The 18,217-nt window shown below is 42.0% G+C and overlaps 2 protein-coding genes across 4 annotated transcripts; one reads left to right on the forward strand and one right to left on the reverse strand.

Moving 5' to 3' along the window:
* Positions 1-963: 963 nt before the first annotated feature.
* gga3b (golgi associated, gamma adaptin ear containing, ARF binding protein 3b) lies at positions 964-9,697 on the forward strand. Of its 3 annotated transcripts, none has more exons than XM_074656848.1 (17): positions 964-1,062; positions 3,003-3,087; positions 3,164-3,239; positions 3,315-3,413; positions 3,502-3,625; positions 3,716-3,819; positions 4,832-4,912; positions 5,353-5,490; positions 5,674-5,755; positions 5,843-5,968; positions 6,042-6,347; positions 6,541-6,614; positions 6,712-6,851; positions 7,043-7,323; positions 7,428-7,597; positions 7,803-7,913; positions 8,426-9,697. In XM_074656848.1, exons 1-17 carry the CDS (start codon positions 996-998, stop codon positions 8,534-8,536), a joined length of 2,175 nt encoding a protein of 724 aa, XP_074512949.1. In that variant the 5' UTR covers positions 964-995; the 3' UTR covers positions 8,537-9,697. The 3 variants fall into 3 exon arrangements, with proteins under 3 accessions (XP_074512949.1, XP_074512950.1, XP_074512951.1); XM_074656849.1 differs by having other exon boundaries at positions 6,069-6,347; XM_074656850.1 differs by lacking the exon at positions 964-1,062 and adding an exon at positions 1,416-1,491.
* Positions 9,698-9,741: 44 nt separating this feature from the next.
* On the reverse strand, positions 9,742-15,991 carry nup85 (nucleoporin 85). The gene is made up of 19 exons (XM_074656851.1): positions 15,824-15,991; positions 15,038-15,128; positions 14,794-14,950; positions 14,621-14,691; positions 14,488-14,531; positions 14,236-14,305; positions 14,014-14,135; positions 13,758-13,892; positions 13,257-13,379; positions 12,980-13,111; positions 12,772-12,878; positions 12,575-12,658; positions 12,387-12,452; positions 12,087-12,238; positions 11,853-11,970; positions 11,408-11,508; positions 10,729-10,880; positions 10,105-10,206; positions 9,742-9,951 (listed from the first exon to the last, which is right to left on the reverse strand). Exons 1-19 carry the CDS (start codon positions 15,854-15,856, stop codon positions 9,853-9,855), a joined length of 1,959 nt encoding a protein of 652 aa, XP_074512952.1. The 5' UTR covers positions 15,857-15,991; the 3' UTR covers positions 9,742-9,852.
* Positions 15,992-18,217: the final 2,226 nt, after the last annotated feature.

Below are 18,217 nucleotides of genomic sequence, written 5' to 3' on the forward strand. Positions count from 1 at the left end.
ATTAATTAAAGGCAGAATGATAGGACAATCTTCTTCGCACCAAAGGCACTCCATGCTCTGACTGTGACTGAATGTTGTGTTAATGATATCTGTGCAACCAATCATGTGATCACAGACAAGGATCATACCATCAAGCAGGGAGGGGCGGCGCACTGGCGGTCTACAGGTACAGAGCAGGAGGGAGAGGAGGAGAGAAAGAGAGAGAGAGGAGTGCAGTGCGCGAATAGCAGACAAGATGAGTGACAGTCGGTAACGAAGCAGCATGTCAAATTACGATATTCTGGAAATTATAAGGTTTAGTATAATTATATTGAATAATTTAAGTGATATATCTGCACAACATGGAGTTTGCATGTTCTCCCCGTGTTAGCGTGGGTTTTCTCCGGGTACTCCGGTTTCCTCCCACAGTCCAAAGACATGCAGGTTAGGTTAATTGTGGACTCTAAATTGCCCGTAGGTGTGAGTGTGAGCGTGAATGGTTGTCTGTCTCTATGTGTCAGCCCTGCGATGGACTGGCGACCTGTCCAGGGTGTACCCTGCCTTCGCCCAATGTCGGCTGGGATCGGCTCCAGCCCCCCCGCGACCCCTAACGGGATAAGCGGTTGCAGATGGATGGATGGATCTGCACACATACTAATCAAAAATCAAAACAGCTAAAGCTAAATTTGGCTGAATTATAAAAAAGGCAGAAGTGAAGTAAAACGAAGAGCCGTTTGGGATCCGAAAGAGCCGGCTCTTCTTTGGTGAGCTGAGCCAAATGAACCGGCTCACTAAAAAGAGCCAAAATTCCCATCACTAGTGTGAGCGTCCGTTAGGACCCCCAGATTAGTACTTCCTGCAGCTGCCTGCGAAGAAATAAAAATAAAAATCATATATTTTAAAAATAAATGCATCATAAATTTGAAATATGATGTGTGTGTTTTTTTAACATTTGTAGATTTTATTTTTTTAAATAATAATATTAATTTTGGACTGTCGCGCACACACGCCGCCCGATGACGTCACGCGATGTTGTGAGTGCTATGGCGTACCAGGAAGAGGAGTCGCTTGAATCCTGGCTCAGTGAGTGAATCAATCCTCCTTTATGAATTAAATACTGACAGTGATTAGCTAGGTATGATTCTCAGGACGGTAACGGTTCATCCGGTAGTACAGGCGGGGATAGAGGGGTCCTGGGTAACTAACAGTTACCCAGGACCCCAGCGCCTCTCTCTTCATCAGCAGGATGGTGGAGGAGGAGGAGAGCTGCTGGTTAAACAGATCAGGGTTTGTTTAGCTACAGATAGCTGCTATATGTCCCTCACACAGTAAGACCTGCTGCTGGTGGACAGAAAACACATGATGAATGAGCAGCACTGCTTTCTGCTGTCACAATGAACACTATAACTAGATAACTGCTGCTTTGTTGTGTTGATCAGCAGACTCTCAGGGAGACAGATTCACTATAGGATATATTATACATGAAAGACACAGCAGTGACTGGAAGTTACAGTTAAGCATACAACTGTGCATTTTGTGATAAAAGCAACACATTTGTCAGGTTTATATGTTCTGAATTAAGATAGAGATATCCGGGCGCTGCAGGTTTGGCCCCTGGGGGCCCGTGGCAGCCAAATAGGCGCTAAATGTTGCAGAAAACTGATTTAAAAATAATTATTCATAATGCATTTTGCGATAAAAGCGACACATTTTGCATAGATGTAGATTTATATGTTATGAAAAGATATAGATATTGGCCCCTGAGGGCAGACATTTTTCTAAATGGCCGCAAAATATGCGCTTAATATTCCTAAATGTTGCAGAAAACTGATCAAGCTGATTAGATCAGATGTCACAAGATCACAGACATGTTTCTTTATTTTTTAAGTGTGCTTTTCAAAAGTTTTTAACCTGAGAAAAATGTGAAAACCAAATAAAAGGAGCATTCAGGGTCAAACTTCAGCCCCTTACCTTCATGATAGAATGACAACCAGCTTTAAATCTTCTCCTTCTTCTTCTTCTTCTTCTTCTTCTTCTTCTTCTCCTCCTTCTTCTTCTTCTTCTTCTTCACCTTCTTCTCCTTCTCTGTCTTCTTCTTCTCCTTCTCCTCCTCCTCCTCCTCCGTCTTCTTCTTCTTATTATTATTTTTATTGGATTACTTTGGTCTAACTTTGCCGGCAGCAACCCGCCTCCTCAGTTCTTGTATCATGTCGTAAACCGGCCACTGTTTTCTATGTTATACAACTATATACATTGTTGAAAAAAGAAATATATACACAAAAAAGTGATATTGCATATTTAAAAAAATAAAGTAAAACAAAAAAAATGTAATCCTATTGGAGTTGGCACCTTGCAGTTGTGGATTAGCTTGTGTGTCTCTTGTGTGAGCTGAGAGCTTAATTTCCTTATAGGTTCGATCAAGTTTAGAGACCGGACAAATATCAGCTCCCTCACTCAGATTTGAAGGCCGTTGTAAAAATAAAACATTGTCAAATGAACCTGAATCACTTACCCAAACTAATCCCGGACGAGCCCCCTTTTTCAGAAATTCCCCCTCAGGGATTCATAAAGTACCGACCTACCTAAACAGTTCTCATGTGACCTGTGACTATACAGGTTACCGGCAATCCTGAACTTTATCCAGCGATATCTCTGTCAGTTTTATGGCTAATAAAAAGGAGAAATGCACCGACGGAAAGCTGAAAATCTTGCCGTTCTAAAGGTGGTTGTCATTCTATCATGAAGGTAAGGGGGTGAAGTTAGACCCTGAAGTGATCCTCATGCTCCTTTTATTTGGTTTTCATGTTTTTCTCAGGTTTAAAACATGTCTGTGATCTTCTGACATCTGATCTAATCAGCTTGGACACACCCTGGAAATCATCAAGAGTCATAAAATCAGTTTTCTGCGGCCATTTCATAACATATAAACCTACATCTGTGCCAAATTTTGTTGCGTTTATCGCAAAAATGCACAATTGTTATTTCCGTTTAGCCACCCCACTAACAGCGTCTTTCTCTAACAGATAAAGCCACCCATCCGACAAACCGACAGGAGGACTGGGAGTACATCATAGGCTTCTGTGATCAGATCAACAAGGAGCTGGAAGGGTATGTCTCTGATATATTTGCTAACATTTCTCTTTTTATAAAGAAAAGGTTTCTCATATGTGATGTCTTCTTGCAGTCCTCAGATAGCTGTGACTCTGCTCGTCCACAAAATTCACTCGCCACAAGAATGGGAGGCTCTTCAGGCTCTGACAGTAAGAAAGAAATCACCTTAAATATCAACAAGCACCTTTTTTTTCCTCAACACTTTGTTAATGTTGTGTGTGCAGGTATTGGAGGCTTGTATGAAGAACTGCGCGAGAAGGTTTCATAATGAAGTCGGAAAATACAGATTTTTGAATGAGCTGATTAAAGTTGTGTCTCCGAAGGTGAGCAAATAGGTTTATATGGAAAAGCATGCTGACTGTATGATGCCTTCCCATCCAGCCTCTTTTCTTAATCGCCTCTTGTCTCCAGTACATGGGTGACAGCGCGCCCGAGAAGGTGAAGTTGAAGATTGTAGAGATGCTGTACAGCTGGACGGTGGCGTTTCCAAATGAAACCAAGATAAGTGAAGCCTACCAGACGCTGAGGAGACAGGGTGAGTTGAGATCAGTCAGATGGAGTTATTAACATAATGCATGTGGAGAAAGAAAAGACGTCTTACTATCCTCGTTCTCCTCACCATCAGGCCTCGTGACACATGACCCGGAGTTACCGCTGGACAGGACTCTGATTCCTTCTCCTCCGACACGACCGAAGCATCCGGTGTTTGACAACGAGGACATGGGCAAGGTGAGAGATTAGAGGAATCTGTTCAGGCTTTTTAAAGGGGACATATCATGAAAAACTCACTTTTTTCAGTGCTTGTGCATATACGCTTAGGTATCTGGGGTACCTAGCAACCCACAAACTGTGAAATAAAACAACCCAGATGCCTCGATCAGAAAACATGTGATTCAACAAGCCATTCGGTGAAGACTGAGCTGTTTCTGGAGGGGGGTTTAAAGAGACAGGCACTAAAACGGAGCATTTCAGACAGTGGGGCAACCTCCAGGTTTGAGAAGTGAAGCCGATGAGGAAATGCATTAAACCTGCATTCTTTCTAACAGCCAGCAGGGGGCGACTCCTCTGGTTGCTAAAGAAGTCTGATTGTATAGAAGTCTATGAGAAAATGAGCCTACTTCTCACTTGATTTATTACCTCAGTAAACATTGTAAACATGAGTTTATGGTCTCAGTCACTAGTTTCAAGTCTTCTTCAATACAGCATGATGTTCATTTAGTAAATTATGGTCCCATTTAGAGTCAGATAGACCATAAAGCAGGGGATGCTTTAGGGCGGGGCTACCTTGTGATTGACAGGTCGCTACCACGGCGTTGTCCGGTCTGGGAGTTGTCCGTGTTTTCGTCTTTAACCCTTTCACAGTGTGTTTTCCGTTCATGATAGTTAATATTAACATTTTGGTCGCCTAAAAATGTCTTTTGGCGTTGGCCAAAATTCTGAACTCAAGGCTTCAAATTGGCAGTCCACAAACCAATGGGTGACTTCATGGTGACTACGTCCACTTCTTATATACAGTCTTTGGTTTCAGACAGAGGGTGAATACAGGTATATTCAGATAGACAGTATGAGAAAAATAATTAGTTTTTTGAACATTAAAGTATGTAAACATGTTCTAGCAGAGACCTAAAATACAAGTATGAACCTGAATGTGCATAACATGTCCATATGTGTGTGTGTGTGTGTGTGTGTGTGTGTGTGTGTGTGTGTGTGTGTGTGTGTGTGTGTGTCTGTGTGTGTTTAGCTGCTTGCTGAGCTTCTTCGGAGTAAAAACCCAGAGGACCTCCAGGAAGCCAACAGATTAATCAAAAACATGGTGAAAGAGGTAAGAGAGAGCTGTATGTCTTCCACTGCTTGCTACTAAGGGGACTCATGAAATGGCTTCGAGATTCTGCCATGGCGGTACTATGTGAGAGATAATGTGCAGCGAGCCGATCATTGTTGCCTGTTGCTTCACGTTGGGGTCCTGCATCGCCCTGTCAGGGTTTATTTCACAACAATGACCCACTTGCTGTACATTATCCCGTTTAGTACACGGCTACTTACTAAAGAAATCTACAATTGACATAAAAATGGTCCTCCAGAGTCCGACATCAGAACTGCGGCCATATCAACGGTCTGTTATAAAGAAATAACAGACCATGATTGACCAATCAGAATCGAATATTCAACAAAGCCGTGTAATAGAATACTATAATATTTCTCCTATATGACATGACATGTTAATGTGTAGTTCACAGTAACATTGTGTGTTGTTTCTGTCAGGACGAGGCTCGTGTGCAGAAGGTTACGAAGCGTATACACACTCTGGAGGAGGTGAACATCAACGTGAAGCTGCTGACGGAGATGCTGTCCCACTACAATAAAGACAGCTCCACCGACTCAGACAGGGACATTATTAAGGTGTGTGTCCGTGCACTTAGCGACCTAACATGATTTGGGGTTCTGAAGTGCAACAAATATGAAATGATTTGATCATGTAAAGTTATTTTATATGGTTGCATTTAGATGTTTAAGTCAATAAACTGAAATTTCAACACCAGCTGCATTTAAACTGCACAGCACCTCCTTTGTGTCTCCTTCCAGGAACTCTACGAGCGCTGTGACAAGCTGAGGCGTGCTGCTTTCAAAATTGCCACCGAGACGGAGGACAATGACACTAGTCTAGGTTTGATTGTTTGGTATTTTCTGTCTCTCTGAAGAAGCCCATTGTTGACATTTCACCGTGTGTGACCTGTAACCGGTGACTCCTCAGGTGACATCCTGCAGGCCAGCGATGACCTCTCCAGGGTCATCAACTCCTACAAGAAGATCGTTGAGGGGCAGCCCATCAACGGTGACAGCGAGGAGCCTCGCTCTACCGCTGGTCACAGCGAGAGTGGTGAGAGATGTCTTGTAATTATTCATTTTATATTAAAAAAAAAAGAGATATCCTTCCATCATAATCAATTCAGCTGCTGGTATCGATCTTCACTCAACAGAGACCACAGATACGCTGATCGACCTCGCCGACCTCGCCGGCCTCGACACTCCGAGCCCTCCTCAGCCCGCTGCCCATCACTTCCAGCCCGCCGCCCATCACTTCCAGTCCGCTGATCTCATCTCCACCAATCCCACGGCTTCCCCCATCCCCGTCCTGCCTCCTCCTCCCAAACGCCTGGCCGGCTCCCACGGCAGCCAGAGCAGCAGCCCGAGTCACCCCCCCCTCGACAAGACCTCCGCTGCTCTGTCTCTCCTCGACGATGAGCTGCTGTCTCTAGGTACTATACCCCCCCCCCCCCGTTGTGACTTAGTGAGTTAAAGGAACAACTTGCTCCTGGCTCTCTACCAAAATCCGCCCAGCAGCACCTTTTAAAGCTCTCTAAAAAACATGTAAAAAACAACTTCAAATAAATATTAATGATAAAATATTTTCTCTCTTTTGGCGATACAAACGTGTGTACCTTCTTCCAGGACTGAACGACCCCCCTACCTCTCTGAGCAAACCCAAGTTGAACGAGCTGTCTGATCAGTGGACTTCCTTGCAGGTACGTCTACATCTTAGCAACTTGAACCAAACAACCGCAGCTTGTTTAGTCGACGTGTAACAGGAGAGAGTAAATCATCTCCTCGTCTCCTCCGCAGGCTCCAGCTTCAGGTGTGGACCTGTTTGGCTGTGCAGCTTATTCAGTTCCAGCGGTGCCTCCACCTGAACCAGCTGCTGCCACAAACAGTCTCCAGAACCTGCAGGACCTCGCCATGATGGGCTTCCCAGATCACAAGAGGTACCGAGTCGTCTGCAGTGTTTGAATGATATCAAACACAGGATATTTCCACAGAGTGTCCTCTTATTGTGATATTTATTATTATGATTATTATGACATGTGTTTGAGGATGTATTTTGTGTCGTGTATTTTTGTTGACCAGTCTACAGTACTTTAAGGTCTCATAGCGATCTATCAAATGTCATTTTCAGTTTGTCCGTCCAGATGACGGCCAGAGGAAACAGCTTTGGGATGCCTGCAGCACCCCTCATACTCGGGCACGGCTCTCCCTCCTCACCTTCTTTCCTCCAGGCTGTGATCCCCGGCTCTCCTGCTCTGTCCCATGTCAAGGTCCAGAGCCTGAGCTCGGCTCCGGGCAGCCCGCTGTTCCACTCTCTGTCCCCCTGCCACCCTCCCCTCCAGGGCAGCCCGGCCAGAGCCGCAGACGTCTCCCTGAGCAACGTGCACGTCCCTCTGGAGGCCATCAGACCGAGTAAGGACAGGACAGGACAGGAGGGAGGAGGACGACCGGTTAATGGACAAATTGTTAAAAATGTACCCAGCTCCTGATTGGCTGTGTGTCCTGTCTGTCCTCAGGTAAAGTGCTGCCTGTGACGGCCTACGATAAGGACGGCGTTCGCATGCTCCTCAACTTCGCATCCGACTGTCCCGCCGGCAGGCCTGACGTGTTGGTGATGGTGGTGTCCATGCTCAATACGGCGCCCCTGCTTGTTCACAACGTGGTACTGCAAGCCGCCGTGCCCAAGGTAGAGACACGCATCCCTCTGTTCATTCACGTGTGTTCTTTTATTTGCTATAGAGCTGATATGACGCTTCAGCCGTCTAAGTTAGTCAAATCAAATGACACTTTTTAGTGTCATTTCACAGTGATAGACTAGAAAAAAATGTGAATTTATCCTTTAATAAAAGCATAAAGATCCAGCGCTGACTCCTCCTTTCATCCTCCACCAGTCAATGAAGGTGAAGCTGCAGCCTCCATCAGGAGCAGAACTGGCACCGTTTAACCCGATCCTACCTCCAGCCTCCATCACCCAGATCATGCTGCTGGCCAACCCAACCAAGGTAGCTCACACAATAACACTGAAAGGAACATTTCATGGGATCTGTTTCCAGAAATGGAATATGATATTAAAAATTATGTTTTTATTAGTGTATAATTGTTTTTGTGTCACATTATTGATTTCTTCATTAAGAAGCCGTGTAATAAGCGGGATAATGTACAGCTAGCAGGCCATTGCTGTGAAATAAACCCCTTCAGGGCGATGAGAGACCCCTCCGCTTTGCTTCGGGGTGCAGCATCGCCGCCGTCTGACTTCCGTTGCCCCTAAACTAGTGTTATTATGGTAAGGATGACCTCTGAGCGAGACGAACGGCGCTGACACAGCGGCTCACGTTACCGCAGTCTTGGAAAGGGAGGAGTGAATGGAGGGGTACTCAGTTGGTTGCAATCTGCCACCGCATCACTAGATACCGCCAAATCCTACACACTGTCCCTTTAAGGACGTAAATACACAAACCATAAAGAACTGTCCTGATGCTACTGATGATGCTAAAAGATGTTTGTGTGTTCACAGGAGAAGGTGCGTCTGCGCTACAAGCTGGCTTTCACACTAGGAGACCGTCTGTGCAACGAGGTCGGAGAGGTCGACCAGTTCCCCCCCCCAGACAACTGGGATCAACTATAGAAGTGGATCAGACCGGTTCATGCTCCATGACGGGGTGTGTTTGTGTGTTCACATCCATCCCAGAGAGAAAGGAGAGGAAGGTGGCAGCTTCACATTCCTTATCGTTGTTATTTCTTTTACTGGCAGTGAGAAGTTAACAGCAGACACTAAAGTTGTATTTATACAGTGCTCGTATACGTTCCTGCAGATAGCTAACAAACTAAAGATGCACGCTGGCAAGGGAGACAGCCGTGGTGTTTACAGGTCGACGGTATTAAGATAAATAATCCCCAAGATGAATATAACAGATTTGAATGTACTATAAATAACAGACACATCAGAGCTCAGCCCTACTGAACAAAACTACTTTTAAAAGAAACTAAGAGCCGAAGATACAACGGTTGTGCTTTTATTTATTTATTCCTCTGGCTGAGGACTTGCTTAGCCCACAAACATACTTGAATATATCCAGAAATGTCATCTATTACAGTAAGTCAAAAGTACTGAACTGATTATTTCAGCCATCAAGATTTAAGATCAGTTAATGTTGCCCTGTTTTAAATTAGTGGACCAACACTAGTTAATTTTTTGCTGTAAAGGCAACCAACTGCACTTCAGAAGGTTCATTTTATTGTGAATATACTGTATTGTTGTGACTTGACTCTACCGAGTCCCAACTCTGGTTTTATTTCATGTGATTTTATTTTGAAAAGAAATGAAAGGTGATATTTCAGTCATGGTTTTAGCATACTTCTGTTCTGTATTTAAAGATCTTCTACCAGTGTCAGTATTGGGAGTATTTTGTCATATTTATTATTATTTTCTGTTTTAGTATTTCAGTGCATCACTGAACCTCGAAAATGTGAAAAATCGGAATTTAAATTTGAAAGGGAAATCTGTCATCAGGCAGATAACGAGCGTGTTCAGCAGCGGAGGGATGAAGTGGAACATAAATCAGTCCACCCTTTAGGTCCCTCCTCTGGTCGCCCTCAGCTCGACATCAATGTGGGACGTACAGAAGAAGTGTTTAATGTACATAGTATGTAATGTACCTATCGTTTTGTTGTACGACAAGTGACGTGAACATGTGACGTGTAGCCTTTGGGAGAGTGTTAGGTCTGTACATACTGGATGATGTGCCATTTGTTCGCTACATGAAGACAAATAAATATTTCTTTCAATGGACGTTCTGATGTGTTCGGAGGTTATTGAACTTTACAACAACGTGCGTCATGAAAAGTGTTTTATTATCAAAGAGCACATTTCGATTACTTGAACTTTATGTACAATACAAAAAAAAAAACTAAAAATGCAAAAGAAGAGCTTTGTTTTTTTATTCACGCTTCCACGGTTCCCTCTTTGACAATAGCCATGGCGAGGTTCCTGGCCAGAGCGAGTCTCAGGAGCTCCACTTTGGTCAGCTCAATGTCTTCATCCTGAAATGACAAATACACTGGCATGAGAAGCGGGGAGAGGATTGTATGTCTTTAAGAGTTTGAGTCTGTGTATTGCAACACAAGCAATGCATCAGGGGGAAATTGTTGCGCCATCGGAGCAGGATTAAGGCTGTATGAGGAGATGAAGCGTACCTGCATGGGCCTGTCTGTGCCGCCAGCTGTGGTGTTCAGAGAGCTGGTGAGCTCCTCTAAACAGAACATCAGCTCATGGGTTTGGTCTGCTGAGAAGATCACCTAAACAGTCGACGAACAAAAACACATTTTAGTTCAAAACAGTTAAAACAGTCCCCGTATCGAACATAATAAGTATACTTTATAAAATCAAATGTGACAAAAGACTTAAGATTTAGTCTTGAGACTAGTATGCATGATCAGGATCATGATCAGGATCATGATCAGGATCATGATCAGGATCATGATCAGACATGTTTTGTTATCCAGTCTCAGACATGAAGTAAAGAGAGAAAAGTTCTCTTACACTAAAAGACAATTCCCTAAAACAGGAATATGCTCAAATAAACAGATCAATGAGTGAATCTGCTGTGAATCAATTATGCAACTAAAAGGTGATCACACTGAAAATGTGTCTGAAACTAAATACAACTATTATAATGTGTTAAGTCTGCTGCAAAACATTGAAATCAGTTTCATATTGTAATGCTACTTGGTTACATGTCTTTACTGCAACAATATCTTGTGATTATAACGATAAGACAAACCCACAGTATAGCGCGGACTTTGTGCACGGTGACTGACCTCTTTCTGCTCCAGCAGCGGCAGGGCGTCGGTCAGCAGGGTCATCCAGAAGCTGCGGGGGGCGATCTTGGCCGTCATGAGGGAGAGGAGCAGCTTGGCCGCCTCGCTGAAGCGCTTCTCTCCGTACAGCTTGTGGAACTCGCGGTACTTCCCTGAGAATTAAAAGGGAGTTTTCAGACTCGGATTGAATTGTTCACACTCTTTATTTACAACTAATCTGCTTTTACTAAACAGCTGTTTGTCTTTGCTCCTCCCGCGGTGCTTCAGACTTCACTGATGTCATGAACTCTGTATGATTTCTTAATAAATATATAGATCTATTTACAAACTAACAGATTCTACTATAAGTCACAATCTATAGAAAAGACATTTCTTTAAATGCACTTGTATCTACAGAAGAATATAAACGGGTCATCTATTTCCACTGATATTCTTCCAGTTCATCACGCTGTCACATGCTGTTGCATTAAGCAGCACATGGCTTTATTTATATCTCTGTGTGCACACACGTCTCTGTGTCTGAGCCTCATGTGACTCTCTAAAGGAGACTAGAAGGGAAGCAGTCCAGGAGACCATCTGCCCTGACTGAACGTCCCCTCGCTTGATGTATGAATTGAACTCGAGAGTCACAAGTTGAAGCAGTGCTGCAAAATGCTGCAGTGTGTGTGTGTGTTCATACCGAGGAAGGTGAGCCTGTCGCTGAGCAGCATCGCTGGACCCAAGTTGTCTATCAGGTCCAAATCAGAGAAGGTTCCTTTGTTGCAGTAATCCTGTAGAAACCTGACACACACACATACTTTTAAATCCACTTGGAAAGAAACAACCTCACAACAAAGTGCTTTCACACCACACGTGATTATTCATGCTACTTTTTTCCCAGAATACAAGATGATCGGCCCAATAATGACCCGATCTGACAAACATAAAGCAACGGGAACAAGGAGGAGCTTTTTGTTGTCTTTACTCAAGAAATATCATCTCACAAGATTCATCTTAACTCTGAGTTTGTTGAAGTTTCAGTACTGAGGTTCTGTGCAGATTATTCAGCTAAAGTTCCAGCACAGCCACTGAGTGGTGTGTTGAGAAACATCTTGAAGAATGAGTGTGTTGTTGAGGGAACTAACCTCTCTGAAATGAGGGTGGCGAAGGCAGCATCTTTGGCCCTGATGCTCCAGGAGAGAGCCGAGCCCAGTCTGTTGTTCCTCAAGGCCCTCATAGCCATGATTTTACAGATACTCCGCACTGGACGAGGACGAGACGTTAAACGGTTTTAAGTCCCTGCCGCATTGGACACACGACAATATGAATGTTTGTGTAAAACAGGTGCATACTAGAGAAAAAGAAAAAAAAAGCGCTACCTTGTTCTGACATTTGCCTCTGCTCACAGATCCTGAGCACCTTGAGGGCTTTGCGCTCCGTGTCTAAAGGAACGCGCTCGATCTGCAGCTCCAGGTAGACGCGGCCAAACTCTGGGCAGTGGTCGAAGTAGTCCACGGCCAGCTGCCACAGACTGAACACACACACAAAACATCCTATTAGATGAGGCATTTGTAGAGGCAAGTTTTCATACTTTATGCAAACCTTTAAATGAACACAGTAATTAAAGACATTAATTAATTTCCCTATAGGATAATTAGCATACTTTTAGATAACCATACCTGTGATGAGTGAAGAGACCAGAGGCATATTCTAACAGGAGAAACTCTCTCAAGTTGGAGCCAAAGCTGAAAACAGACACACACACACCAGAATGACATGGTAGATGTTAGATGAATACATTTTAATCTTGTTATCTCCAGATTAAAAGTGTTTACAAGTACAAACACAACCAAACAGAGTCCCTTACTGTAGATTGTGAGACTGGAGGAGTTTGCAGTGATCCAACAGATCTGTCAAATGGGCCACAAACCACCAGTTGTTGAGAGCGATGCTGCAGAGACACACAAGGGTTAAAAGTTTATAGACATAAACATAAACACTCACGTGGCTTATGTGTAATGTATATTATGTACTTATACAGATGGATGTAATTCTGCATGTTACCTGCAGTCCTTGATGACCTGGTGGATGTCAAACTCAAAGGCAGCCAGTAAGATGCTGTCCAGGGGCTCCGGGACGCTCCGCGAGTCCAGAAACATCGTCATGCATGACTGCAGCGCGCACACAGACACACACACACACACAGTAAACAACAGGAATGTAGCAGTGAACATGAATGCTAAGCGGTACAGCAGCAGTTAGTGTAGCGTACCTGTGCATAGTAGTGCAACTCCGTGGGTTTGACTGTTGGGTGGCTGAAGAGCAGTCTAGTGACCAGGAAGTGGTACCAGGTGCTCAGTCGCTCCTTGTGCTCCAGCAGCGTGTCTTCATCCCCCACTAGGATCTAAAATTACAGGTGGGAAAAAAGGTGTTGGGATTACTATTGTACTGTTCAAACACATGTACAGTACACTACAGATATAAAGTTACATATTCTGTGCATGTAAGAAGCAGATGGACGGCAGCGAGGGCTACTGAAGGCTACTGACCCTGCAGATGATCTCCAGGTGTTGGTTGCTGGCGAACGAGTTGTCCTGCAGGCAGCGGTCCACCTCCTGGTGCCAGTGTCTCCACTTCACATCAAACTCTGTCAGTGTCTGGGTGCCGCCAGGCTGATGATTGACATAGAAAGGTTATGTTATGTTGTGGTTATGTTGTATGAACATAAATAGTATGTTTGTATGATATCTGTGAAGCAAGGGAGGAACACCAGTCAGGAAGGTCGGACAAGATTTGAACAGTCTCACTAGAAGCTGGTTTGAGTCTATGGTCACTTTAAATGCTGTAAATGAAGGTGTCATTCTGCTGAATTGCATTAAACACCAAGGTGTTACCTGTGCATATTAAAACATCATGCATATGTGTGATTTCTGCACAAATTGTCCTCTACCGTGTGTGAACTAATTCTGGCTATCAAGAATATAAAATATCATCTTGCCATGGCAGACTAAAGCTACACACTGAGATAAACCACTGAGAGATGATCTTACATTGTAGAAGGGCATCTTGCTGAGCAGAGTGTCCATCAGCTTGTACATGTTCCTGGCAGCAGGCTGCAGGGTGGCCTGCTTCACCAGCATCTGTCTGGCTTCCTCCAACCTGCCCTGCAGCACGTAACTCACCACCTGCACAGCCCCGACACAAAGCAAGTGATAACTGAGATTTCACACAAAAAAAATCAGGGCTAGGTGTTTACATAGCTTAGAGTTTCAAATATGTAAACATGTGTGTGTGTGCTGCACCTACCACATCCCAGTAGTCGTGGTGCTCAGCAGGGCTCTCGCTTTGCAGCACTTCTCTGGCCTTCTCATCCACATCAGCCTTGTGTAACCTCACCCAGTCTAGGAGGTGGAGCAACAGGGAACCCGCTGAGGACACACACACACACACACACACACATGAGTAAATGTCAAGTTATTAAATACATACAGAGGGAGATTAGCTACAAGCACAAAGTCAAACTCTAACCAGGAGCAGCATCGATGAACAGCACTTCACACAGATTCCAGATCAGTTCAATGGCCAACAGGATGGACACCTGTAACGCCAACACAGAGACCGAGGTTAGGAGGACAGTGTCAAAAATGAATAGTCATTCCTCTGACTTAGCACCGTAGCATTAATTGTCCCTTTACTCACTGTAGCTACTGAGGAAGTGTTTTAAATAAAATGTTCTTGTTGTCATAAATTATACAACATATTTGTGTGGTGGTACTATACCTGGTTTCCATATTGCGTGGCCACGTCTGCATCTTTTGAAGAAACTGCAGAAAAGAGAGGAATGCATATTTGATTATTCTCGCGTAATCACACTGAAGATAAAAATATTAAAACGATCTTTCAAAATTCTGACCTGCAACTTGCTGAAGCTCCTCCATACAGGCTCGTATCACAGATCTGTAGTTTTTACTGATGCTGACAAATCTAAGGAGCAAGACAGAGACAAATCATGATATGCAATCATCATGGGAAAAAGATTTGTGTCACTGAAAAGCAATACGGTGACATGCACAGGAAGAGTCTTACTGGGGTTTTTTGTTCTTGCTGGGGAGGTCCTCTCTAATCGTCTGCAGGCCAACAAAGATGTGATGGGACTCGTTGAAGAGTTTGCGTAAAATGGGGGAATATATGTCCTCATCTTTTCTGACCTCATGGATGAAGGGGGAGGCTGATCCTTTAGCACCTGGAAATACAGACAGCGACAACGGAGTGACATTAGGTAAGAGGTGATAACATAGAGAGAGAGGCTTGTATCCATATCCACACATACCTGATGCTTTGTAAAGGGTTTCATATGCAAGGATGTCGCCTGGACCCCATGCAAACCCCAAATGCAACCCATCACCGGCTGCAGGGATATTCTACATTTAAAGAAGAGAGACAGACAGACAGGGTCATTACACTGAAATTATCCACAAAAACAGGTAATAATAATAATAATAATAATAATAATAATAATAATAATACATTTTATAAAAACTCAAAGACACTTTACATAGATAAAAAGATCATAAAACAAGGGCATCATAAAAAAGATATAAAACAAACAATATTAATTACACATTAAAAGCAGTTCTAAAAAGGTGAGTTTGGAAAGATTAAAATTAAATATAATAATAATAATAATAATATAATAATTAATTAATTAATAATTTCCAATGCATGATTGCAACTTCATTGAGAATTTCACAAAGACTTGTTATATATTATTATAATAATATATTATTATATATATATATATATATATATATATGTATTTTTTGCAGTCAAACCATGTTTTCAACCTTTTATTAACTTAAATTGAACCTAAACTCTTCCCATAATTCAAAGTTAGAATACTTTCTAACTAACTAGCCTTCTATCATCTGGTCTATTGTGTTCTACATGTTTTAAGACGCATGTATTTCTGTTAATAACCTTTAATGTGTTATAAGACTCTTTGTTTACATCATAACTCAGTTCATCCAGATGAGACTGTTAGTTCTGCTGTTAGCAGTTAGCTTGTTAGCATCGCTGTTCAGAGGCAGAATAAAGAGTAACGTTGTTGTTTTCTCACCGTTACAGCCGGCTCAACGTCTAACTCCTCCATCAGGGAACACTATGACCAACACAACACGATATAAACGACTAACTATTCAGCTGTAAACTCTCCAGACACTCATGAAGCACGAGCTGCAGGTGCTCTGCTGCTTACGCGCCTCGGGTCATTCAAAAGCCCCTAACGGTGCGGAGTGATGACGTCACGGAAGGGCTGGCCTTCCTCCTGCCTGTACACAGTGGGGGGGGGGGGGGGGGGGGGGGTCCATCTGCTGTGTTTGGCTCATGATATGGTTTTGTTACTAAAAAAATTACATAATTAATGAATATATTAACAACATATGATTAATGCATCTTAAGCTCTGGGAAACTGGGTTCATGTAGAAGAGGGAGGCAATCCCAGTAGACCACTTACACACCAAAAAACTGACAATAACCTGATAATAACCTGATAATAATCTGACAATAACCTGATAATAACCTGATAATAACCTGACAATAACCTGACAATAACCTGATAATAACCTGATAATAACCTGACAATAACCTGATAATAACCTGACAATAACCTGATAATAACCTGATAATAACCTGACAATAACCTGATAATAACCTGATAATAACCTGACAATAACCTGACAATAACCTGACAATAACCTGATAATAACCTGACAATAACCTGATAATAACCTGATAATAACCTGATAATAACCTCACAATAACCTGACAATAACCTGATAATAACCTGATAATAACCTGACAATAACCTGATAATAACCTGACAATAACCTGATAATAACCTGATAATAACCTCACAATAACCTGATAATAACCTGATAATAACCTCACAATAACCTGATAATAACCTGACAATAACCTGACAATAACCTGATAATAACCTGACAATAACCTGACAATAACCTGACGATAACCTGACAATAACCTGATAATAACCTGATAATAACCTGATAATAACCTCACAATAACCTGACAATAACCTGATAATAACCTGACAATAACTTGATAATAACCTGACAATAACCTGACAATAACCTGATAATAACCTGACAATAACCTGATAATAACCTGATAATAACCTGACAATAACCTGACAATAACCTGATAATAACCTGATAATAACCTCACAATAACCTGACAATAACCTGATAATAACCTGATAATAACCTGATAATAACCTCACAATAACCTGACAATAACCTGATAATAACCTGATAATAACCTGACAATAACCTGATAATAACCTGACAATAACCTGACAATAACCTGACAATAACCTGATAATAACCTGACAATAACCTGACAATAACCTGATAATAACCTGATAATAACCTCACAATAACCTGACAATAACCTGATAATAACCTGACAATAACCTGATAATAACCTGATAATAACCTGATAACAACCTGACAATAACCTGATAATAACCTGATAATAACCTGATAATAACCTGACAATAACCTGATAATAACCTGATAATAACCTGATAATAATCTGATAATAATCTGATAATAACCTGACAATAACCTGATAATAACCTGATAATAACCTGATAATAACCTGACAATAACCTGATAATAACCTGATAATAACCTGATAATAACCTGATAATAATCTGATAATAATCTGATAATAACCTGACAATAACCTGATAATAATCTGATAATAACCTGACATAACCTGATATTTTCAGGTGGAATTTCATTCATTCATTCATTCATTCATTCTTTTTTTATTTCTTTTTTATTTATTTGCACATATATAAAACTGCACAAAATCCAGTCAGTCAATGAAAAAAAAAGAAATGTGACAGGAGAGGTCAAGAAGCCACAAGCTTATACAAAGGACCTCCCCCCCACCCCAGGAGAAACAAAAATAATAACAAAAAGGAAGAAAGATCTAAACTAACATAATTTTAAAAAATACAACAAAAGTTAAACAACAAGAAGTACACAAAATGTGCAGAAAAACCTAACCAAACAGTGGAAAACAATCCAATAAAAACAATGAAATACATTAAAAAAACAGTACAGAAGAAAAGAAAATATATCTAAACATATCAAAAGATAATTAGACATCATTAATTAAATGTGATGATAATTTCCTTTTAAAATGTTCTAAGGATAACGAGCTCTTGATAACATTCTCACTGTGCAATATCATTTTCCACTTGTGCAATTTTGTTAATAGTCTGTTTATTGTCAATACTGTATATACTGCTCCTATTTTTATACTTCCATCTATTTAAATGGTTCATATTCTGTTACACTTTGTTTAGCTCTTTTTTTTACTGTGTTAGCTGATGCTGCTGTACACTGCAAATTTCCCTACTGCAGGACTAATAAAGGAATATCTGATCTTATCTTATCTTATCTTATCTTGGCTCATGATG

The sequence above is a fragment of the Sebastes fasciatus genome, chromosome 13 (genome assembly GCF_043250625.1).
Source record: "Sebastes fasciatus isolate fSebFas1 chromosome 13, fSebFas1.pri, whole genome shotgun sequence".
Classification (NCBI taxonomy): Eukaryota; Metazoa; Chordata; class Actinopteri; order Perciformes; family Sebastidae; genus Sebastes; species Sebastes fasciatus.

Excerpts from the sequence above, each read along its gene's own strand:
- gga3b (XM_074656848.1), top strand. The coding sequence starts at position 996 with ATGACGTCACGCGATGTTGTGAGTGCTATGGCGTACCAGGAAGAGGAG. Across the intron at positions 3,240-3,314 it reads AGGCTCTTCAGGCTCTGACA|GTATTGGAGGCTTGTATGAA; the intron begins GTAAGAAAGAAA and ends TTGTGTGTGCAG. Across the intron at positions 4,913-5,352 it reads TCAAAAACATGGTGAAAGAG|GACGAGGCTCGTGTGCAGAA; the intron begins GTAAGAGAGAGC and ends TGTTTCTGTCAG.
- nup85 (XM_074656851.1), bottom strand. The coding sequence starts at position 15,856 with ATGGAGGAGTTAGACGTTGAGCCGGCTGTAACG. Across the intron at positions 14,532-14,620 it reads GGAGCTTCAGCAAGTTGCAG|TTTCTTCAAAAGATGCAGAC; the intron begins GTCAGAATTTTG and ends TCTTTTCTGCAG. Across the intron at positions 14,136-14,235 it reads GTTCATCGATGCTGCTCCTG|CGGGTTCCCTGTTGCTCCAC; the intron begins GTTAGAGTTTGA and ends GTGTGTCCTCAG.